The sequence below is a fragment of the Tauraco erythrolophus genome, chromosome 15 (assembly GCF_009769465.1).
Source record: "Tauraco erythrolophus isolate bTauEry1 chromosome 15, bTauEry1.pri, whole genome shotgun sequence".
NCBI lineage: Eukaryota > Metazoa > Chordata > Aves > Musophagiformes > Musophagidae > Tauraco > Tauraco erythrolophus.
The window spans coordinates 8,664,129-8,690,118 of record NC_141479.1 but is presented as its reverse complement, the minus strand read 5'-3'; the positions used below and the strand labels follow the sequence as shown (position 1 = coordinate 8,690,118).

Here is a 25,990-nt window from a genome sequence, read left to right as displayed (position 1 = left end):
TCAAAAGTCAATAGATAATGAACCTTGTGCTGTATCTTCTCTCCCTCTAACATAGATTTCACATGGAATCTCCTCCATCACCCTGTCTTCTATGACTTGCTCAGGGCAGTCATGCGCTTGTTTGAAAGTGTAACTACTTTTCTTGAATGTGCTATTAAATGTTTTCATTGGCTGAGGCTGCGCGAAATCATTGCGAAAGGGAAGTTCCATGGAGCTGAGGTTTGTCCTGCTTTGTTTTATATTAGAGGCCTGGGAGCCACAGTGGTGGTCATGAATGCATCTGGAAGCTGTTGAAGGGCGTCTCATTTTCTGATAGTTTTCAAGTTCTTCTGATAAATCTGCCAAATCTGCCGCAATTTCTTTGTCCCGTAGAGAAAATAGTTCATAATGTGGAGGATCGAATACTTCCTGGAAACCAGTTTTATTGAAAGCAGTCTTGCAAGCCATAACCTTTTTGCGAGGTTGCTTTACTTGTACTAGAATTGAAATGATGAGAAGAACTAAAACTATCCCTGATGTGATGCCAATGATTGTCCCATGAGTTTTGGTGATTTGTTCGAACAATCCACTTCTCTTCTTTTCTGCAAAGAAAAAACATGGATTATAAGGCTTGTATTATTTTCCACACTTTTGATCATGTATTAAACCAAAGCAAGCTGTATTGTGATTGCCTTATAAGTGCTGTATTAATGAAATGACTTAATGGCACTGGAGACTAGACCTGTATGTCAATGGGATTTATCATTCTGGATCTGTGCATTTGTTCAGCAAGTCTAATTCCCTGTCTGCATTAGTAGCTACCACATGATAACTCAGTGGCAGGTGGAACTCTGTAGCCAGTGCACGCTGACTCAGCTGGGATGTGGCTTCAATCCTGAACCTACACTGATCAGTTCATATTCCAAAATCCATGAGTTAATAGTTTACACAGCTACAGATGGTGCTTCTGTTAATACGGTTTGCTCCTGCTGGTAACATTCCAATTAATGTCAGTAGAAAGACATCTAGATTTAAAATTACCTAGTTCTTCTTTAAAAGTGAAATATCATAGTGATGATGTAAGATTGACTGTACTATTTGTTTCCATATCTCTTGGAAATTTAACGACTGTGTCTATTGTGCAAGTCTGTTACACCTATTTCAACACAGGGAGCTTTAGCATGGATATATTCCAGTTTTAACAGTCATCAAGTCAGTTTGAAAAAAAAAAAAAAAAGGGGGAGAGGGGCGGGATGGAATCAACCAACTCAAATCATGTGGTACTTTTGACTAGTACTTCATATGAAAACACACAAGATGGCAGCATCAGAGCAAGATGGTTTTCCGTATTTAAAATTCTTATTTGAAGATTAAAATTTTCCAGTTGGCTTTCTGTTCTGTAAATGTACTTGTTCTAAAGGAAGCCTACACTGAGACTCTGCAACATTCACTAGTGGGGGAGAAAAGCATTTAAGACTATATAAAAGAAAATGTAGTAGCCTGAATGTTGCATGTTATTTTCAGATATTCGGCTCGTGGCATCTGGATACGTGTGTTATGCACCCATCCACACGCAGTGTGTGGAGAGAGGAATATACCATCACATGCTATTTGAAACAATCCATACACCAAGCGGAGAGTCCCAAGGAATTGGCTAATAAGAAGTTATGTCTGAAATACTTCAGAGCTTAGACTGTTATACTCCGAGTTACATTTATACCTTTAACGTGAAGGTGGATTATCTCCCCTTGTCCTGCCTAGCTCAGATCTTAGTGTTACCATACTTTGTGGGATGTATGAATTTCAGTGCTATGGCAGTTCTCTCATCCACATCTAGGTTTCTTAATTCTTGGAAGATATTTTAATCAAAAAGTTGTTATACAAACGGTGATGTCTTCTCCAGTCTCTTAAAAGAAATTGCACACAATTGACTTCTATCAATTTTTGTGTCAGTAGTTTAGGCATAAGGTAGGTAATGATATGCTCAGATTTAGGTAACTATCAGTATGGACTAAATGAGAACTCTGGGTGCCGGCAGGAATTGAGGTGAGAAGTGAGCAGCTTTCTTTTAAGGCTAGATATTGCTTATTTGGTTGCATCAGTCTCTCTCCAATCTACCTTAGCTGGCAATTCAGATCCAGTTTTCAGCTGTCTCGTAATTATCTGCTGTGCAAATATTAAAGCAGAATTTAGGTTGCATTCAACATAAAACATGGTGGGTTATTCAGCACCACAAACAGCAATTTATAAATACTGAGAAACACCCTTTCTTCACCTTGTGATACTGGTTTTATGGAATTCATTTTTTAAATACTGCAGTATGTGAGTGAAGCGTGGATTTTAGGCAAGGTTCTAGAAAACAGTTGGTAAAGACTGGAAAGAGATCCAGCGACTGCACTTAAGAGGGAATGTTGAATATTATCACAGCTAAGGATTGTTTAGAGGAAGCTTACTTTTACATTGAAAACTTGGGAGTTACGGATCTGTCTTGTTAACTGGAAAGCTTCCATAATACACCTTGCACTAGAGTACTTATTAGTGGTGTGAATTTTTTTGTTTCCCAAAATACAATTTCAAAGTAGGTTTTTAAATATTTATTTACTAAAAAAATTAAGCTGGATTTGTGTGTTGAAAAGCTGTTTTATTTCAATATTTTCTTTAGAGAAGGTTTTGACCCTTCCTGCAGGGCCAATTTCTCTTTGAACTTGAGTACCTATTTATTACTTATTTAAATCTTTCTGGAGTTTTTTGTTCAGACCTATTGATGCCATTCTATTTGTCAAAAAAATTCAAGCTTAAGTTTGCTGGTTTATTGTTTTGTTTTAGCAAGAAAAATTGTTGACCTTAAATTGGTTTTGTTCCAACTCTGAAAAGTCATTTATTGTTGAAGCACAAATGAATATATTGGTGCTTTAGCAGAATAACAATTTCCTCAAATCATGAGAATTTTTCCTACAAAAACCTGATCTTGAAACAAATCTTTACTGTATTTGTAGTGGTTTAAACAATACTCCCCTGCCCCATGTTCTAAAGCACTGATTTACACGTGTCTGTTTTCCATAAGTGATGACTTCTTGCTTCCTAACGATTCCTCCTTCCTCTCACCCTTTCTCACACCATGTGCAGCAGTTGCATTTACTCTGAGATAGCCTGTTATTAACAACTTAAAACAAATGTTTTAAAATTGTATTTATCTTTGAAGATTTTCGCTTCTATTTCAGCCCTGAGAAAGGCTTTTTGTGCTTCAAGGTTTGTCTGTCTCTTTCCAGCTCTATATTTTTTTCTCTGATAAAAGGTATTAGCTGTCCCTACGATCCTTGCTTTGTTTGAAGTTTAGAAACGGATAGGATGCAACCTGGCAAATACTATATTCTATTTCCTATTAAGCTGACATCCTTTTAAAATAGAAAGTATATGCTGAAGAGGAAGAAATTTAATTACAAAGCAGTAAGATCAATATTCAGGACACTTACATATCTCCTGAGTTTAAATAAAAAATTTGAAACACCTTCCTGAGATTAGTAGAATGGCTGTCTTCAGCATATTTCCAGAAAAAAGACATTTCATGACTTCCTTGAAAGGCAAACTGACCAGCCTAGCTCATAAAGCCTATGCTTTGCACCATATTCACCTCTGCAGTGATTTTCATCCCAAGGGTATGCACAGTTTTGAATGCCATTGCAGACTAAAGAATTATTGATGCACATGTTGCTATGGCAGAAGTAAGTGTTGCCTGAGCAGGGAGCTGCAGGAGAGAAGAGAAAGAAAACATTAGGAATTTTCACTAATTGATGCATTGCAATAAAACTCGTATATTCCTGTTATTTTTTTTAACATGGATATTCATTCTTTATCTCTGTTTCAGACACAATCACTTTTCCTGCACATCACTAATTATCAGATGATTTACTCTCTTTTCATGTGGTTGCTTTCAGGTGTATTAGCAACGCTACAAAAAAAAAAATTCTTGCTCAAAATGGTTAGCAGATAGACAAGCACATAACACAGATAATGGAAGAAGGTTTAATACTTGTCTTAAACTTAATACTTAAAAATCACATGCTCACCATCAATTATATATTTATTCAATCTGCTGTGCATCTGCTATGTAGATATATAGCTGGTTGTGAAGCAGCTCCTGAACATCTGCATTTCAGAGCCCATTAATATCTTAAGGCAAATCAGATTTCAGCTTGTGGAGGACTGCTTCAGTAATTGCAAGAGATTTCAGTAACTGGAGGCATCTAAGTCATTCCTGCTTGTGAATCAAAGCTCTTAGAGCCTCCTATTAGAGCTAATGCAGGGATTAAGACAGAGTACAGTTTAGCTTTTTATCTATCTGTCTATATATAGTTAGAAATTTGACAAAATAAATTAACTAGAAAGTTGCCCTAAACATTTTATGTTTCCATGAATGTTTGTTATAGCTCCTTGACATTAGAAAAATATATTAAAAGAATAGTAATAATTCTTTTCAGGATGTTATATAACATACATATGGAATTCTTTACAAATTCAGGGCACTGGACAAGAAATTGATATTTCCCTTTATCTCAGTAATGTATTTTTATGATAGATATGTCTATTATTAGTGGAGCCAGTTATATATTAAACATCAAAGGTGTATGATAGACATTCTGCTATTTGGTTTCATCGAAAGAATCTATTATTGAGCAGTCTGGATTCTGTGAAACAATGTGAAACCCAAAGGGTAGAGCAGAGGAGGGTGACTAGTCCTGAATACAGCATGTTTCTCGCTTATTCCTTCTGTTGGGCTTCAGAGTCTCAGTGACAAAAAGCAGGAGTCATGCCTAAGAGAAAAGAAAATTCAAACCTTTAATTCTGAATTTGAATTTCCTAAAGCTAATACACATTTGTCTTCCCATTTCTTATGCCACTGAATTTTGGTAACCTATGCTCATTGGTTTTAAGCTTTTGTATTAGCTTCCTGTTATTGCTTAACTCCTGTCAACCTGGCAAGAAGTTCCATTTAGGAAGCTTGTGCTTTAAGAGTAGTGCAAGTGCTGTAGTACTTCAACATAATACGGAATGTATTCAGAGTGTATGTGGAAGAGTTTAACTATGTAACTTCAGTGTTACATAAAAATGTCACAGCAAGGATCACATCAATGTTCCTCGCTCAGCTGAGTTGAGAACTTAATTGTTTGGAAAGCAGATCTAGTCTGAAGAACACTGCTTTAAAATATGATCAATGCCTAGGAAGGTATAGATCACACCCATTGTGTATGGTGAGGGACATGAAAGGCAACAAGAAGGGCTTCTTCAAGTTTGTCAGCAACAAAAGGAAGGCCAAGGACAATATGGGTCTGCTACTGAATGGGATAGAGTGGAGCTTCTCTCATTGCCTGGGAAGGTGATAGAAACAAATCATCCTGGAAGCCATTTCCGAACGTATTAGAGATAAGAAGGTCATTGGGAGTAGTCAGCATGGATTTATGATGAGGAAATCATGCTTGACCAACATGATTGCCTTCTACGAGTAAATTACTAGCTTAGATGAGGAGAGAGTTGCGGATGTTGTACATCTTGACTTTAGCAAGGCTTTCAAAACTGGATCCCATAATATCCTTGTAGAAAAACTGATGCAGTACAGACTACATAGGAGGACAGTGAAGTGGACTGAAAACTGACTGAACTGCCAGGCTTAAGGGGTTGTGATCAAGCCACAAAGTCGAGCCAGAGGCTGTCACTATTGGTGTACTCCAGGGACCAACAGTAAGGCCAACACTGTTTAACTTCTTCATTAATGACCTGGATTTTGGGACAGACTGCACCCTCGGTGAGTTTGTAGATGATACAAAACTAGGAGGAGCGGCTGACAGAGCAGGCAGTTGTGCTGCCATTTGAGACAGGCTGGAGAAAAGGGTCGACAGGAACCCCAAAGCTCAACAAAGGGAAACAAAGCCCTGCAGCTGCAGAGGAATAACTCCACACGTGTACAGGCTGAGGGCCAGCCAGCTGGAAAGCAGCTCTGTAGACTAATGCTTGGAAGTCCTGGTGGAGAAAGAGTGGAGTGTGAGGCAGCAGTGCACCCTTGTAGCAAAAAAAGCCAACAGCATCCTCAGCTGCATTAGGATCATGCTGTAAGCATCATCCAAAATTATGCTGCAACTAAATTCTGAAGGGATTCACACCTTCTCCCTGAAGGACTAAATGATGACAGGCTAAAACTTACCAAGAGCATCAATCTAAATATGAAAACAGGTATTCTAGACAACCCACAGCAATTCATAGAAACAGGAAGATGTAGTGAACATATCTAACCATTATATATATCTATATGTAAAATGGGAGAAAGGCTAATACTTAAAATGAAAAAATGTTCATGATGCAGACTACAAAATAAAAAGCTCTTGGCCTTATTAGCACGTGAGGAGAAAAGACTTAGTTTTTCTATCTGAACTTGGAAAGACAGAATGCCCAAGAATCCCTTTATAAAGGATAAATAGGATCATTGTTTAAACAGAATAGATTAAAAAGGCTACGTATGTAATAGGCTACAATATCTACTGAAATATTTCTGACTGTGATATAAAGGAGGATCTATGAAATTCATGTCCAGAGTGGTTGTCATGGATCCGTTTGTATCTGCTGGTGTTTCAAGACGGATCTATACGGAGTTGTAGTTCTTTCGGAGGCACAGAGGAAGAATTATGATATAAGACACACTCCCTTTCTTGTTTTCCTGAACAGGGAAATTTTTTCATGTTTCTGTATTTCTGGAAGATGCATTCTGCTGCTGCTTCTCCATCCACCAGCACAGTCTCTATTTTACATTCCTGTGTAGTCTCCTTAAGATTTTTTGAGGATGGGTTTTGTTCACAAGTTCATAAAGACAGGACAAATGGACTTCATTTTTCTCTTGTTGTTTGAGGAGTACAGAGTTTAAAAGTCACAACGATTGATCGGTTCCAGTCCAAGACTTCAAGGACATAGCTGGACTACTCTCATAACAGCTGCCCAAGACTGGTGCAATGCTCACAGTGTTCTTTATATCCAGCATTATTCATGTATTGAATCAAGCCAGAAATCAAATACATTGATTTTTAACATCACTGCTAGCTGAATGAATTAGTCAAATCTGCAAGCAGCACTAGGTGTGTGTTAGGTGACTGTCATGCACAATTAGTTCATTTACGTAAATCTTTTCAGAAACGTTGATTGTTTTCATGGTTGTCTTCATGTAATTACAAATCGTTAGTAAAGTAGAAGAGAAAAATTGCTTAAAGATTTGAAAATAAGATAAGTACGGATTCACCTTTTTCAGTTAGAAAAAACGCTTATCACTAGATTATATAAAAATACATGAAACATTTTCAGACACATACTTTTGAATTACCTATCTGAGAAAGACAGTATCTCAGGTTAGAAGATAAATAAGAATAACCAGGTACCTTTGCAGATTTTCTTCTGCCAATGACTTATGAGTTGCTTTAAAACCCTAAGTTCAGAAAGTTATCGAGCTTGAGGAGTAGTTACTGTTTCAACATCTTGCACTCAAAAACCCTCCACAACCCGCCCTCGCTCCCCCTGAACCCCAAACTCAACAAGAAAACTCCCAAAACCACTCCAATATTTATAATATAAAGGGATAATTTCCCTGGTAAGGTATTTTCTAGATTGAAAGCTGGAATAACTTGCACTATCACTAATAATATTAATTGTATTGAAACAAAAGCTACTGGAAAAGCAATTATAAATTTAGCAAGCAAGGTGTGCTTAAACCTGGTATTTACTGAAATTCACAATATCTCAAGTTTATCAAATGCCTATTTGATAACAATAGACTAGTTTGAAACATGCAATTGTTTCTTACTACCATGTATGCAAAGTAAGCAATAAGCTATTTCTTGTAAGTCTCTTACTTTAGAAAGATTGTTTCACAGTAAGTAACTTTTCTCCTGTGTTAAACTTTACTGTTTTATGGAAGAGAATATAAAATCTACTTGTTACCTGTAACCTGAACATTTTTGCAAGGTGATGACCAGGATCCCTTTCAGGACTGACTACAGACGTGGTCATTCTGTCAAAAAGTTATTTCTTTGACATCAAATCTGTACTATTTATTCTTCAAGCAGAACTTTTTGAAAACCTCTAGTGCACGCATAGGTCCGATTTCCTGAAGTGGCAGATACGTTTTATTCAGCTCTCCCCATGTATCTCAGATCTGCTCTGCAGTTCTAAACTTAGTGTACTTTTGTGCTGAACATGGACAGTGTCATCCTTTGTAAATGTGAGGCAACAAAATTCCATTGAATTCAGAGAGAAAGCACTTAGAAGAAAATCTCACAAAAAGCATACTTTCAAGAAACACCTTAATTTACAATGAGTCTAAAGACTGTCTCTAACCCAGGCTGTGGAATCCAAACAGAAATCCAGATTGCATTTACAGCTCTGCTTTTAATAGAGCCTTAAATAAATTTGAATTTAACTGCTTAACCATGGTTGTGCAACACAACTGGGCTTTGCTAAGGGAGCACGTGTGCGGATCGTTTAGAGCCACGTGTAGCTGAGCAGGAGGTAGCAGCTTAGGTGTAGCTGGAGTGGGTATGGTTCCAGATACAAAATTGAAGGTAGGGCTGTGGATAGGAAGAAGATCCAGATGGTTGCAAGGTCACGCTTGTTTTCTAGCCTTCTGAACATCCAGTGTGGGCTTGAGAAGAGCCTATTGTGGTGTCTGGCAGGGAACTGGAAGATGGGAGTGAGTGGGAGAGAACACTTTAGTCCCATTGTCTTTTTAAGTAAGTCTGTGCTCATTTATAGACCTCTTCATGAGAAGGACAGCCTAGGACTGTATTATTACTGAATTCACGTGAAAATAAATCTTTTAAGAATGGAGGACAGGCCTTCTTCAGGAACCATGCTTATAACTGTAATAAGCAAGTATTTAATTTACCTGCTAGTATGTGAAGGTAACAGAAACAACCGTTTATGTATGTTCCTGCTGCATAATATATAGCTGATGCTTTTCCTAAAACACCTGAAGTACCCTGATACCAGGAGAACGGATACTTTAAAATCTACTTACGATCCACAAATGAAGTGAACAGCATTCTGAATCTGCTTAGTCTACTGCCTTCATCTGCCCACATTCGCACCACGCCTGTCCCAGTCTGCAGTGTGACATCGTTTGCTACGGTGCTGCAAAACTTCGCCTTCAGGTTTTCAATAGAACTACTTCCATCATACACAGCAACAAAGTTCCTTTTGCACTCATTTGAATGCTCCATTTGATAGTCGAGAAATCGCAAGTAAATCTGTTAGAAAAGAGAAATTAATGTCTCTAGGAAAAGTAACAGAAGACAGTTTTCTTTCTTAGCAAATCTTCCATGAGATGTTTCGCCCCCTTACACATACATGTAATTCAATTCACAACACTTTCAAACTTACATTTTCTCATTAAATGTCAATGTAGTGTATTACTTGAAATTTGTCTGAAGTATCTGTTTCACTCCTCCCCCCTCCTCAAAATAATCTTTGCTTACTAATTTACTCTGATATATTTCCGCTCCCCTCTAGTAAAAAAGGAAAAAGCATCACACTTGCTGAAGAAAGCCCTAAGCAGCTCTGCTAAATGTGCAGTCTATTACTCTAGAAGAGGTACAAGAAACACATAAATACACTTAAAGAATTTTAACAGTATTTTGACTGTTTTTTTTTTTCTTTTTAACTCATAAAACCAATGTTAAAACATAAGGGAAAGAGTCCAGTCAGAAAAGCTCGCAAGTAAAATAAGGAACTAAAATTTGTTGCTTCAGAATGAAAGTTAATAACTGAACCAGAGCAGTGTTATGGAAGACATAAAGCAAGAAGTCAGGAGCAATTTGAATCAAAATAGAAGCAGAAGAAAAGTAAGATGGCTATCTAGGAAGAGTTAAATTTAAGCCGGTCTTAATTCTTCCAAAAGCAGAAATCTAATCCAAGAGAGAGCAGTGTATGTGGTAGAATATATGCAGCAAGGAAATTAGAAGACCAAGATGGCACTTGAAGAGTAAGCAAATAATTCATTTTGCTGGAGCAAGGAACTTCTGCAAGATTGTAATTCAGTTAGAATTACATGAAAAGATCATAGGGCTTTGTAATCTGTTGAATGGTTCTATTGGAATTCTCAAAATTCTAGTGAAAGTTGATGAGAGATGTAACCAAGTCACCTAAGCATGCTGCAAAGTCCATCTTTAAACTCTAGAAATTCCTCAGATAGCCGTTACTTTCATAGATTTCATAGATTTCATAGATTTCATAGATTTCATAGATTTCTAGGTTGGAAAAGACCTTAGAGATCATCGAGTCCAACCATCCCTAATCCCCATTAAACCATATCCTCAAGTAGATCATCCACCCTATTCTTAAACACATCCAGGGACAGAAGAAGACACATCTTTGACACAGAAGAAATCTATCCGTGTGGAGGCTGAGGTCTCCTGCTCTATGGGAGAAGAGATGTTCCTCCTCTATCCATGAGGTCTTTAGTGTGTTCCTCAGATAAGCTTGGGTCTAGACAGTATGTGTTTTGAGAAGAGTTTACAACTACCTCTTCAGCTGACACTATGGATGCTAAAGATCTTTTGCACACTGTGGTTTTTCACACATCTGCCTAATGACAAGAACCAAAAACTCTTGTTTAGTTTGTGAAGCCAGGAAGACAGAGTAGGTGAATACCACGCTTACTACTGCTCAATTACCTGTTTCTCTGCCCTTTTGCCATATCTCACTTTTAACCTCAGCTGGTGCCAAAGCCTTTTAAAACTGAATTTTTAAGAATTCACTAAAACAAAACCAACCAACTTGGGCGGGGAGGTTGTGGGGGGAAGGTACCCCTCACATACACTGAACAGGCTCTACCGAAAACACAGTCAAAGAGCACAGCAACAGACAGGTGACGCTTGTACACCCTGCCTCTTCCTTTCCAGTGTTTTCCAGAGGCAGGCTGCCAGCACTGTCTCCCCTTGCACATTCTGTGAAAAGGTGCAGCCTGTGCCATAGTAGCTCTGGGATTTTTTCAATATATATATAAAAAATTTTTTTTTCTTTTCTCTTTTTTTTTTTTTTTTAATTTCTTTTTTTTCCCCTCTGCTGTCTTTGTTGGATTTACTGCTGGAAGTTCTCAGCTACATTGAGAACCTGTCTTCCATCGATGGCTTATCTCACAAACATGGGTGTGACCTGTAAATGCTGGTATTTGGGGCGAGAGATGGTATTTTCATTTAATGATTGACTTTACAGATCTGCTGTGAAATTATAATGGAAGCTAAAAATAAATTAGCACACTTTTAGTAGAGCTATTCTGTGTATGAAAACAAAGGAATAATTTCATTAAAAGAGCTCAGCTCTGCAAAAGCTCCTTCTGGTTAGTGTGTTAGGCAAGTAAATACAAAAAGTCCTCCTTCTTAGATTATATTGATTATTCTAGTAATTTTCTGAAATCCAGAGGTAATTTATTAAGTACCTGTTATGCAGATTTAAAAATCCTTCATTGTTGCAGTCATGTCAGTTTAAAAAATTTATTTTCATTAGAAAATCAAATTGCGGAATTTAAAAATGTCTATGCTTGTTTTTCTTAAGAGACTGCATCATATCAGATTTAATGGATTTTATAATCATAATTCTGCCAGAATTGAACCTTGCAAAACCACTGTCAGAATACTAAGAACTCTTTTTCTATAATGTTTTAACTCAATAATTTACAATGATGATCTAATCTCAGGACTGATCCAACTATAACTCTGCCTTCTGGCAACATTCAATAATTTATTAAAATACTTAAGCATAAGACCCAGTGCACTCAAGTGGCAATGTAGAGAGAAAATGGTTTTATTATTGTTTCTGGAAGAACTGCTGCTATTACTTAGACTAGTATAGGACTCTTGGGAGTTGAGTCACTTCCTCAAAGGCTCAAATATATTAATGGAGTTTTAGTTTCTTTCTCGTCTTGTCCTCTTATTACCATCTCTTAGGCTGCTGTTTTAGAAGTGATTTGGAAGTTGGTGAATAGGGCTGGTTAGTTAACTATTAGGAGTATGTAAGAAGGCATAGCATGGGTTTGTCATCTTGACAGCTACTGCTTAAAAACGTTTTTTAATTTTTATGTACATGCAAGCAGTGGTATGTGCTCTAATATACACACAGAAGCAAAAATATGGATATGTATGCTATATAAAGAAAAAAATATATTCCTCAGTGCAACTCACAAGTAACTAACAAGTGTATGATTCTGAGTTATACAGCTGTTTCGTTTTTTTTTTTACACAGGCTATAGCTATTGTATTTCGGAATTACAAATAGGATTTTATCCTTCTCTCCACCCAACAATAAAACTCACGTTGTTTTTAATAAGCATAAGATAGTGATATTTTCATAACCAATCTCTAGTTCTGCAGGCACAATCATAAACATTAGGTACCTAGATAACTACTGCTGATTTTTGGGTCGAGCAACTAATATGCCCCTTTAGAACTCGGGCAGAGAAGCTCTAGCAAATTTTGTGTCACTTTAAGAGGGTGTTATCCCATAGCTAAGTCAGAAGAGAAAGAGTGATAATTCCTCAGCTATTTTCAGGTGAAGCCTTTCATTTTAGCTCAGACTGCTGACGAAAGTGAGTTTTAAGTTGCTGGATTGTGAATTAGACTGAGGAGGAGCACGTAGATAATTCTGTTGACTTTGAACAGAACCAAATTCTCCAAAAGAAACACTAAGGCTAAATTTTAAACCATGCAGCAAGAGTACTGGAATTTATCAAAGCTGTTAGCCAGCATCATTGCCTGCAGTCTTCCAAAATAAAACCAGAGTCCAAGTCAAATGCCCTTGAAAATTATTGCTTAAACAGTTTTCACAGTTATTTTGTATTTTAAGTTTCAAATAACAGGAAGACAACACTGAGGACTTGCTGTGTAAGTTTAATTTCAGAAACAATGCTCTATCTGGATTTTCTAAGCTACTGATACATAATTCATTTCCGTGAAAGTGAGACATTATGCAAATTACAGCTAGTGACTATTACCTGTTACTAATGACTTGGAAACCCATTATATGCTGAATGATATGAATGAAACCCACCTTCGCATTTGGAGTAGCTTTAATTGTCCATATGCAGTCAACTGCTTGTCCTGGTTTTGTTTTTCCTTCTTGTTCTACTTGACTGGAACGTACTATTCCATCAGCTCCTGAGAGCTCAAATTGGCAGTCTAGGGAGAACACATACCTTGTTGTCAAATGCAATATGATATCAATTTAAAATTTCATGTATAAAGAAATTGTTATTGTAATACTAGACCTGGGATGGGATTTAAAATACCTCCTAGGTAAGTGAAGTCAGGATCTGTAATAGAAAGAAGTCATGAATCACAGGGGCTATCAATGCTTGAGAATAATGTCAAGGTTTAGTATAATCTAAAGATTATGTCCATTTTTTATTATGTCACAATAAAAATTGCCAGAAAGTTTACTGAATTGTTTGAAGGCTACAAAGACAAATTTTTTTAGATGATAACATTATTCCACAAAGATTGACCTTATCTGAGTAAGATAATTCTATACTGACAGCTCACACTTCCAGCACACCACCAAAAATTACTATTCGCTATTTTGTTCCTGCATTACATTCTGAATTTAACTATGCCAGTTTTCACTGAAATCACTGGAGCCTCACAAGAGTACAGGGGATCTTTCTGTGTGCATCGTTTTTATCAGATTGCTGTCTGCCTAGTTCTGAACAATTTCAAGTTTAGTAGAATACATCAACACTTTGAAATTGCTAATTGTTATTAATAAAAACCACAAAGAAGGACAGTTCAATACTAAAGACACTTTTTCCTTGGGTACCCAAGCCTCTTCTATTAGGCCAGGCAGCACAGTTCCAGACATTGTTTATGAAGGCAGAATTTCACCTTGATTGTTCTTCTAAATGTGATGTGTAGGTAGTGTATGTATCTGTACTATATACTGTGTGCATACTACTAGCGAGTTAGGAATATGCTTTGTCATAATGGTTAACTGATGGTACTTGACTTCACTGGGACTAGGGCTTGGCTAAAAAAAAGAGTCTGCAATGGGCTCAGATGTCCAAGGCTTACATTTCAGTGATCAGGTTAGTGATTCTTCATAAATCAGCACAGAAACTCACAAGATGCACCCAGTCAGAGCTGTGGCATAGAAAATCACCACAGAAATCATGCAAATCATAGCGTGTGTATGTGTGTGAAGTGTTAATCTATACAAAGAGAGCACTACTTCATGAAAAAGTTCATGTCTGTGTTGTACAAAATTATTTTCCAAATGAAGTTCCAGATTTTGGCTCTTTCTGTGGTCCTCTAAATGTTTTTCTGTATAGGGAGTTTATCACCATCCCTATAATGCCTCAGTCCTGACCTTAAGACTCTGCACAGTTGAGAAAATGCCTCCTTTGCCCTTCTCTGTTTTAGTTACCTGTAGTGAAATCTCTGACCACTGTATGCAAAATTCTGCAACAGATTTACAACCTTTCATGTGAACTGATTTTTTTTTATAAAGTGGGGTGTACACACATGTCACCTTCCATTTTCATAATGCCAAAATATTCTACCACACTATGTAAATGCAGAGGAAAGAAAAGGAAAGAAAAATGTCAGTCCTTCAGTTGCTGCAAGCTATTATGAAAATAGTGTAGAGTTTAAATGTCTATTTAAAGTCTCAGCCTGGAACTAGGCTGTTAGTTTTTAAAGTGATGTTAATGAAATGGCTTTGCAATGGACTTAGCAAAATGCTAAGTACTGTCCCTGTGAAAACATTTTAGCACCTTATTCCCAGAGGACTGGTCACTGCGTTAATCTGAAGAGTTTCCAAGTCTAAATCCTAGCAAAGTATACAGTTCTATAAGCAGTAATATATAATTCCGTATAGTGTTTTCATGCACTGTAGGGGTAAAGACCAGTTGGGCAAAGACAACACCAAAAAGTTATGCCTATGTATACATTTATAGTAGCAGTAACAGAGCTGACATTTGTATACTGTCTGTTGTCCCAAAGGACAATAAAATCCTGATAACTACACGTATAGTATCTATGAAGTACAGCAGTCAAGCACTGCACAAGGACATCAGGACAAATTTTCTTGTAAAAAGAATGTCCTGCCAGCTTTAAGTGGCCCCGCAGAGCAGATGTACTTTTTGTCTAAAGGCGTCAGCATATTATCCTCTCCTTCGTACCCTGTAAACTACACAGTATTTTGAGCAAAGAACAATTCTATTGTCTGAGCCTGCGGTTTGAGGGAATCTAGTTACACTGAGAGCTGATGCTTGCACTGTATCGATATTTCCTCTGGAAATATGATGAAGAATGGAGATTTAAAAGGTTTTGCATCTGGCTGGAAATGCTATTATACATTTGCTTCAAGTGTTTCCGTCGTAGTGCCTTATATTCCTAGAAGATAGGCTGTTGAAAGTGTGAGCTGTTTATCTACATAAATGCTCTTTCCATTCTACTACTGGTGAAACTGGTGTAAGTTAGAGTAACAAAGAGGGAAGTTGCTAAAGCCTTCAGTATGAACAAGATCAGCTGACTTCTTCACTAGCAAACTACAGATCTGTAATTCCCTTCAGTCAATCTTCCAAAGTGATCCTAGCCAAGTATGCTGTAGGATTAGCAGGACTGAGGCACTGTCACTTTGCCTTCATAAGCACTTAGGAAATACAGCTCTAGCCTGCCGGCATAAACACATCCACAGAGTTCAATGGGAGCAGACGGTCATTAGCTCGGAACTTTAGGCATCTTTACCTGGTATAAATGAGTACTTTGCTTGAAATCCCTTTCCTTCCAGCTCCTCATCAGAAGTAAACTTGATCCACATAAATCTCCCTGTTGATCTAATTAGTGCAGGACTTTTCAGACCACAGTAACGATTAATGAGAGGGGAGAAACCAAAAGGTCCATCTCGAACCTCCAGGTGATCAAACCGACATTCAAATGAAGGTTCTATGTAATAAGGTTCATCAAAGGTCAACTCAATTCTTTGTCGTGGAGCAGCTAGACATAAAAAATTGAGAAAAAGATTAAATGAAGACCTATATAAAAAAAAAAACAAACACATGAAGACATGAAATAATGAAAAGACAGGCCTCCAATCCAGCAAGTTAAAGGAGAGACTGGAAACTTCTCAAACTACATCTGGCAGTCTGCTACAAAAACTCAGATACACTGTAATAAAAATTTTTAAAATGACTGTGTAGAAGATATTTTTTCATGGCATTTTTTTGCTTGCTGATCTTATTGTTGAACATTCAGATACGACAAATTTAATGCAGCACATGTAACAGATATTAACATACATGCAAAGGTATTCAAACAAGTTTTAATATTAAGACATAAATTAAAAACGGTGTTCTGTGAAAGCAAAGTACATAAAAGAGGACAAAACATTGAGGGATGCAGAAAAGAATGGAAAAGAAAAGGATATAAAGAACTACTCACTGGTATATTTCCTAAACATTAAGCTCAAATTTGCAGATCCTTTGGCAGGAGACATCTTTTATTAGAATATTCAGAGAAGTGTAAATGCTTCACATATATTAATAATATGCAGGTGATCACAGATGTTGGTAAATCTGAACCACCGACAGCCTAACATCAGGATTTGGCTCAGACCCCTAAATCCTGATGAGATGCAGCTACGGCTACTTTGTGATTGGACTTTTTTTTACAGCTGTAGTTTGGAACAGTGATTTTGTACTGTATGAGTAGCTTTAGTGTTTCTTGTTCTTGTAATCTATTGAGCTATACGAACTCTTAGATACTAATTGGTATCTGCAGTGACAGCATTAAAGAATCACATGCTGTCTGCTGCTTCTGAATGCAAAAAGGATTTACTCCTATGTCTCTCACACTCTGTTTAGACCTTATGGCTTACTTACACCCGAGTTAAAAATATTCTTAGCTGTTTGCACATACTGGCAGCGGTCTGCAGGAGAGACCATATCTTCACTAGAAATCGTAGAGGCTCTGTCTCGCCCAGGTACCCATAATGTTTCTGTAAAAGGACGGTAAGGACAGAGGTGTGGAAACTGATTCCGTGCCTCACGGAAACTGCCTTGCACAAGGGAGATCTAGCAATGGATCTGGTACGTCCAAACTCTGAAGCTGGACAGGATATCTGCTCTCCAGTGCCTTCACTGTAGGGAAGATGCAAAACTTCGGATGCGCATGCACACAAGCAAAAATGAGGGTGTCTATGAACCAGCACTACATTGTACAAACAACAACTCACTGAAACGTATTACTTGAAATATTTCAATTAATTGATATGAATCTGATGGTTAAGCTAATGTTTCTAGCTGTCTTCAGTGGGTTTTGGGTGCATTCTAGTAAGAGGAAAAAATAATTAGTGCGTCCTAAGTCTTGCAGCCTTTATCCAAGATACTCTCGTTGGAATGTGTTTTTTTTCTAGTTAATGAAATTTTTTTGTCCTTATCACATAATTTTAATAGTGACCTCACCAGTGCTAACAAATCTCTATATTTTTAATACGGTGCTATAATAGTCAGATGTGTCTTTTACTAATAAAAGCATAAAGATTTTCTGCTTGTGAGACAGACAGAATATAGTCTTCAACCATCTTTTGCAGTTTATTATCAGCAACATTGGAAGTGATATTAGGATAACAAGCTATGATTTTTGATCTTAATAGTTGTGTCTTCACAGACTACAGTAGATCTGATGCTGCTTTTTCTGCCTGTGGGGGTATGTCTTATCTCATATAGGTAATTCCCAAATGCTTGCATTTTCTATTAATTTGTTATTTCTTCAGAGAGCAAATTTAGCTTCTTGCTCAATCAAATGACTGCAGAATTGATTAAATTACCGATATGGCTATAAAATATTTGACAGTATAGTAAAATGACACAGTTTTAACAGTTCAAGATTATCCATTTAACAGTAAGATCACAGCAAAACAGAAATACAGCATGTACCTTCTAAGATATAGATGCACTCTTGATTTGGTGGGTACATGTTAGGGTAGTTTGGCGAAGCAAAATGTCCTCCATTACTTGTCCGTACCCAGTTGTCACACTGGGTAGGTGGAATGCGATTCACTCCAATATTTTGCCCACCTTAAGCAAAAAAAAAGTGAGCAAATAAATTTTTCCTGCAGGCTGGCAAATTTGATTTTGCAGAAGTAAAACACTGACATAACACATATCCTATAAAAGAAGAAAGTAATTTATTTTGGTTGAAACCCCTCTTATATGCTAGTTGTTACTATCTAGCTAGGAAAATCTTAGATTTTATTTAGTGATGTGGTATATCCTAAAGAGATCAGAGTTTTTGAGTATCAAATATGTCCAGTTGTCATTGGGAAGGGAAGAAGGTAATTTTTTTTATCCGAGTCAGTTTAGATTCTTTAATGTCCTTCTTTAAACAGTCACAGTGGCTGCCAATATAGCAGCATTATTTTATGGTTTATGTCTTCTCCATTCCTACGCAAACATAATCTAAAATATTTGTTAGCTTTTACTATTTTTGGCCCTAATTCCAGAGTACACTGAAGTACACAGCCCTTAAATTGAATACCTGTTTGCAATAATTTGTTGGAATACAGAATGCTTATTAACAGAATGAATTACAATATGTAAATACATTTAATACAGCAATGATAGTTAATAAAATTACTAGGAATAGGTAGATTGCACTGGTAGCTAAAGGTATCATTTAAGATCAAAGGCTGTCTTCTGGTTGTACAGGGAAATATGTTCCTTGACTGAGATTATGCGGTTTACTAAGCCTGTGCACCATCCTAGACGATCCACAGGAGTTTTGCTAGTTCAGATTTCCTTATCCCAGGAGAAAGGAGCTAGGAATAGTACGATCTCTCTGACACTCTTAAGTACCTTTGACCCCTTCTCCTTGATATCAGCAGAACTGGAGCGAATAAGACACAGCATATGTGGTTTCTGCTGCATTTTTCCTAAATCTCACAGGGTGCTCTCACCATGTTATTTATATTTATGCAGCTTTTCTCTGCAGACCTTTGAGAGGGAGTCCATGCTGATACAGGCCTTAGCTGCCACCAGTAAATTACATCACCTTCCACTGGTATCTTGGCAACTTTTTGATTTATGGGGGTGAAAACTTAGTCTCTTCTGCAGAAATTGTTCAAGGAAATTCTGTAGGTGTCAGTTCAAGGAATTCTTCTCTTCTATGTGTGGGTTAATCCCACATATGAGAAAATAAGGTTTGTGAAACTGATGCCTTCCCCACTCAGCAGGTTTCAAAAATGTTTGTGGGTGGATTATTTGAAAAGCTTGTTGTCAGATGCAGAAAACATGAATTTCCATGGTGGGTTTTTTTCCACATCTAAGGTCTAAAACTACAGAATTTTAACTGGATAAGTGAATGTTCATGTTCTTTGTGATTAGATGGCTTTGTTCAGTTGGAAAAAAAACGTAGTAAATTGAGGGAAAACAGAAAAAACAGGAATTCATATTGGTAATTCAAGACTTATTAATACCTGAATGCAAACACTTTCTTTTACTTACATTGTTTAATTAGAAATTATAAAACTGCTACATTTTTTGAAAGAAAACCATCAAACCAAAATTGTACCTTGTGTCTTCTGTGCAACGGCAATCCCTTCCACTACAAGGATTGTTACTAGCAACACTGATGAGAGAAATTGGACAGGAAAAGCATCAGTAACTTATCAAAATTATAGACCATTTTCTGCAGTCTTGATTCATGCAAATCCTAGAATCACTATCCAAAACAACTCAGAACACACAAAAATACATAATTCATTTATGTGCTTTCTTAAAATTTCAACGTTAGAAAACCAGTGCAGTCTAAGTGCACTGTTGGTTCTTCTTCCAGGTTCCTTAAGAAAGCATATATTAGAGTAGCAATTTATTGTTTGAGGGGACTTGAAGAATATTTTCTAGAGCATCTATTAATTTGCAAGCATTTTATAAAATTAAATGGTATCTATCTGCTATATAACTTCCATATCCTGAAACAAGATGTTTCACTGCTATATTGAACCATATTTATCCTAAAACTACATATGCATAACGTGTAAAAAAGACTTCTCCGGCTTCCAAGAAATTAATGAGGACCACAGGAGACACTGCATGGTCTTATCCCTACATGGATTTCAGGGGCACTATAGAACTGTGCTTGCAAGACCGGTGGTTGTGATGCTGCCACAATACCATTGATTTCTGCAAATGATGTGGCAGCAGAAAGTGAGCAGATAAAAGTTCTCATAATGGAGAGACCCTGCGCAGTGACAGCAGGTAGGATGTAGACACTGTTGGGACGTACACTGTTGTAAGCACTCTGGTTTGCTTAAGTGTTGTGTTAGTTTCAGGTGATGGTACATGCTGGCATTTTCTAGATTTGAACTGACTAAATATTGGATCTGTTAAAGATTTTGTTATATTCCTTGCCCCAACCCTCTTTCTTCTTCCTTCCCTCCCTAAAAAGAAGCTGTCTAGATGGTTTTGCTTTTGGCCTTTCCCTTATGTTCACACTTTCTCTGCATCCAAGAAGTGCCAGTCTGAACAGCACATATTAAAGACTCCATCAATGTTTTAAAGCAGGCTTAAACTCCAGATTTTCCTAAAGTGCTTTGCCTCCTCAAATTGTTAGGGATTACCAGGAAGGGAAAAGAGAACGACATAGAGTATAAAATTCTGCCACTCTTCAAATCTTCTTCCATCTTGAGTATCTCTATGATTCTGGACACATATCTTGGAGAACTAAGATAGGCTTAGGACTCTTAGAGTCCTAAGTAGGCTAGGACTCTGCCCTGGACAGAAGCTGGCTGAGGGGAGATAGGATACAAGTTATGAAATCCTGAGTGTCATTGAGATGGTGAATAGAGAGGAACTATTTGTTGCCTCTTCCAATACAAGATCCAGGGGCTATCAGACAAAGCTAGCAGGTGGCATGTTCGAACGAAATCAAGATTTTTATTTTTTTTAATGTGCATACTTCATAACACATCCTTAAGAGAGAAAATTCTGTTTCAGAAACCCCTTAAGCCCTAAGTGGTTGGAAGTCTGGGATAATATTTGGGGCAAATATTATTTACTCTACTTTTATACTCCTTCTGAGACCTCTAACATCTCTGTAAAAGAAGATACCAGGCTAGATGGATGTTTGATTTGACCAAGTATGGCCTTTCCAATGTTCTTAATCTACTTGTTAATACTAAGTCAGACAGGCATGTCCTCACCATTGCAGGGAAAAAAAAAAAAAAGATTTCAGCAGGGAATTTATTGTCACATTCAAGAAGTTCATTTTATTTTCCCAGTTTTCCCTTCTCATTGCTCAGGCGTTTTAGTGGCTTGTGCTGAAGCAGCATTTTTTCTATCTGTGATTTTCCCTATGTCACTGTTCAACTTTCAGCCCTTTAGGGAGTTCCAGAGCGGGCACGCACTGACTCTGAACTACGGTGATCTTGACTGAACTCATCTAGATGCCACTGTAATGTTGGCATAGATACATCATCTTGAGGAAAGACAAAAGGAATCAAAGTCTGCCCCTGAAAGTGTCCATCTAGCATCTGGGGTTTATTCTGTATGTTTCTGCTGCCCTTTCTTCTCTCCACCCATATTAAAACAGATCGAACACCACTACGAGACTACATACAACAATCGCTTTTTCCCTTGCACGTTGAGCTCCCAACTGTGGCTGTTCTGAAATACCATATGGGTCTCGCAAACAAGTGTAATGTTCCTAGAAGCTTATTTGATTTTTTTAGGGATGGATTACGAGACAGTAGGTCAAGATTCAGGTATTTTTGCAATTTTCATCTTTGCAGTAATTTCGTATTTTCATCAATATTAAATACTGAAAAGATACTTCCCAACTGTCATTATCCCAATACAAAGTATCCATCGTTAATCATTGCTGACTCACCCTAGATTGAAAATTCATCTTTCAGAAGAAAGTATCGAGTACCTATTACTGGTCTTTAAGTTACAGATGTTCACTAGTCTTTAAAGCAAATAAAATAAAGAAATATCCCATCTTTATTAACATATACTTGACATTAGTTTTCAGGTATTTTTTAGCTTTTAGTATTTCTTATATAGATGCTACTATTTAAAAATTATTTGCAGCTTATTTTGCAACTTCTGTGTTTAAATTGTGTACTCAAAGATCTGAGTTTAAGTGCGTGAACTTATAATGCATTTGTATTCCTGAGATCGCTTGTCCCTAACACAGAATCTTGATAGTGGTTATGAACTTGTCTATGTACTTTGCTTTTTTTCTACACTGGTTTTGGAGCAACACTTCAAAGCGGGCTTTTGTCGTTAAAGTAAACACAGTTTCCATAGTCTTATATAAATCAGGTGTCAGTATGTTCTTCTATTGGATGAACCTTTCTTAAATATGTGCTACGCCCACCCTCTATTTTGCAAGGACACAGCAATCTCTTTGTATCTCATGCTGCTTCTTAAAATGCGAAATGGGCTTTGTGTTTTTTTTTTCTTAAAGCAAACAAACACAGACACATGAGTAACATGAATACTCTCATGGCTAACAAAATTAATGCAGATAGTCACTTTCAAGTAACAGTGGGAAATCTGGGGATTTGTTCATTTGTTTTTTTGGGGTTTTTTTTAGTACAGCTATCTACTATGGCTAACAGTATAACTTTTTTTTTTTTCTCATCTTGAAAATATCAGTGAGCATCTACGTTTATTTCAATGATTGTGCTCTCTTGTACAGACAAAACATAAGAATAAATTTCCCTTCTTGAAATGATGCGGATACAGAAAGAAGCCTCCTAAAGGTCTTCGGAAAGTCTGATTGGCTTTCACTAAAGCCTGTGCCATTCCTACAAATAGTCCAGAGCTCTGTATGGGTGTGTAAGTGCAAAAGAACAGTGCAAGTTTCCTGCAGAACAGCATGGATATGCAGGCAATTACAGAAGATAAATGGGCTGAATATCTGTCTTACTGTCTTCCTTTGTCATGTTACATGGATGAGTGGATATAGTTAAGTATGGGCCACCTTCTCTTTGTTCCCTGCCCTTTTCATCCTCTTCATTTTTAATCTCTTCCATCTCTTGCCTTTCCCTGGAAACCGCCTATCCTTCTCATGCTCTCAACAACTCTTAAGATGTATTCAAAGCAGCCTAGGTAGCAAATGCTTAAGCGCCTTCCTTTGCCAGTACTTTTATCCCAGTGTCCTGGACTCAACACACCCGGGTGATAGTACGATAAAGAGAAAGGTGTTTCTGACTAACACTCTGTATGTGTGCTGTCCTTATCTCTGTGACATTGGTAGCAAAAAGGTGGAAAGATAGATCTGTTCTTCCTGAGAGTACTGGGCAGGCGTGCTGGAGGTAACATTGCCTTAAGCTGCATGCATTTACATGACACAGTGTAATGCAGGATAGCGAACAGGAGTTTTTTGGCTGAAAACGCTGCCTATCAATGTTCAGGATGAAAGGAAAAGAAAGAATAGAAAAAAAAATCAGTCAGGATATTTTTAGACCTTTTAGACTGCTTCCGTTAACCCATTTTTGTGTGCATTTTAAAAACAACAAAGCAATCACTTGGTGTCCTAAATCCATACACTTCCTGGAAAAATAGTTTTGAATCTCAAAGACTAATTTGGACCATACAAGTCAGTAAGAAGGAAAGAAGATGTCTAGAGAAGAGACAGATCCTGCAGGATGGTGCAGTGGAGAGCTAGTGCTGAACCAGTGTCCTGGTACTGCATGCGAGACATACGCACAATAATTATAACAGACACGAGATACCGATCTACTTTCACTAAAAGTCTTGTAGCACTTTCAGAAGGATGAAGAGTTATCCTGTTATTTCTGACAATCTGGAATTCACATAGTTATAATACACCTAAACTTGTACGGGACACAGTATTTCTCTGCTCCTTTTTTCCTCTTTTAAAGTCTATCACATATCACTGTTCTTCAGTGTGGATGAAAGACAACTCTAGACTTAGCTCCATGCTCTATTATGTTACAGGAAGCAGAAGTAGTAAGCATCTAAAAACACCTCTTGCACAAACAGTGCAGGATTGCATGACTGCACTGAATATCAAAGGCATAGAAGGGTGGGTTTGAATGTTCTGTGTTTAACGGAGGAGTGTGGTGAAAATTCTTCTAGAGGACAGTGAAATATGGGAGACTGACCTTGTACACTATAGAGATATTCAGTTGGTAAATATAATAGAGGTTGGTGCTTCTGCACCTTATATTGAGCTTCTACTTCTTGATACGTACCCTGTAGAAGAGACTATGATTAAACCAACAGCAGCACAGCCACTGAGGCAGACAGATTAAGAGGGGCTTCTTTTATTCATTAATCTGGTATTTGCTACAGACTTTTATTCCACAAATTATGGTGCATACTTTTGTACTACCATTTAAAGATCTGATAGTTTTTACCTGTGTGAACATCAACCAGAAATAAAGAAAAAGCAGCAAGCTTCTGTCCCTGCTTTTAAAAGGTTTTTCATTTTCTTCACTCCTTTGCATGAAATATTTTAGATCACATAGCCTGCAGACAGCTGTATAAATTTTTAAGAGTGAAGACACTAACTATACATTGCAAATTCTTATTACTATTCTGTTGTTCAAACAGGCTTACAGAATAATACAAAAGAATCCCCTGAACTTGTGTAATAAACTATGCATTGTTTGCAGGAGACAAGATTTTCTTTGCCGGCATTTCTTAAAATTCTCTAAAATTAATCTAAGCTACAAAAAAAAATTTGTTAATTTGTGTACTGAAGTACATATAGAGAGATTCACAAATAAGTGGCTCCTATTTCTCTTTAAAAATGAGAATAATATAGTCAGTTTTATAGTAAATGGGTGTTCAACCCAATATTGAGAAATCAGTGTGTTGCTTGGAAAAACAAGTGCTTTAGGCTGCAAATCTGACATGCTTGTACTTTCCAGCAAGATGCATTCTTCAGATTTCATGGGATACAGTATTGCTCTGAGCTCCCTATGGCATGTCTTTCCTCTGCTTTTTCTGAGTGCTCTAGGGATTTTCACTTATAGAGAAAACAGACTAGATTTGCTGCGTGGCTCCAAGAGCAGTGTCTGTCTTCAGTGCTGACAGTGGGGGATCTATGCACGCAGGGCAAGCTGAGTATCAAACTGGGGAGCAGCCATGCACAACTGAGAAACAGTGAAAAATTCCACCCGTTTTTTAAATAAAGACTTCATCATTTAGAGTATTACACATTCTTAGTAGAGTGGTAGTCAGAATCCTAGGGATAAAGATGACGGACATTGCTTAAAGCAGGATTCACTGTTTTATCTCTGTGCTGTACTCCCTGGATTAGGCAGCACCTTGTATACATATAGTCCAAACAGACAGTAATTGGCAACACACAGGTCATGCATGTTAGAAAATCTTGCCAGGATGCCTGCTTCTTTCTGGCAGATACAGCCTAGAGTAACAAATGCTTGATCTTAATTATATAGTATGTTTTGCCTTATGGGAATGAATCCTTTTCTATGTACTATTCTTAAACCTAGCTCCTAATTTGCCCCGTGTGCTAAAATTAATGTTACTTTCAGTAACTGCTAATCACAGTATCCCAGCTTTTACATCAATTTTCTTCCCCACATATGTCTAAACATTAATGTTAGCTATTACTGTGGTGCAGCCATTTGTGATGTCAAAGCCTATCTTTCTCTCTGGCCAAGATTATACATGTAACATAAATTACTTGTATGAGTTTTGGTTGCTTTTGAGGACTCTGATCAAGTGTAGGGTTCCATGATGCTAGATGCTGCATAATTCAAAGTGATTGACTGGTCTTCTTGCAAAGAACTTATGCAATTTAGAATCACAGAATCATAGAATGGTTTGGGTTGGAAGGGACCTCAAAGATCATCTAGTTCCAACCCCCCTGCCATGGGCAGGGACACCTTCCACTACACCAGGTTGCTCAACACCTCATCCAACCTGGCCTTGAACACTTCCAGGGACGGGGCAGCCACAGCTTCTCTGGGCAACCTGGTCCAGGTAAAG

The 25,990-nt window shown here is 37.4% G+C and overlaps 1 protein-coding gene across 2 annotated transcripts; it reads right to left on the bottom strand.

Annotated features, from left to right (window-relative positions):
* Positions 1–24,927, bottom strand: NETO2 (neuropilin and tolloid like 2). Of its 2 annotated transcripts, none has more exons than XM_009983698.2 (9): positions 24,897–24,927; positions 19,569–19,625; positions 17,936–18,076; positions 15,747–15,995; positions 13,271–13,315; positions 13,054–13,181; positions 9,029–9,257; positions 3,611–3,724; positions 1–581 (listed from the first exon to the last, which is right to left on the bottom strand). In XM_009983698.2, the coding sequence occupies exons 1-9, from the start codon at positions 24,925–24,927 to the stop codon at positions 1–3; spliced, it is 1,575 nt and encodes a 524-aa protein (XP_009982000.1). The 2 variants fall into 2 exon arrangements, with proteins under 2 accessions (XP_009982000.1, XP_009982001.1); XM_009983699.2 differs by having other exon boundaries at positions 13,292–13,315.
* Between the last annotated feature and the right edge of the window lie 1,063 nt (positions 24,928–25,990).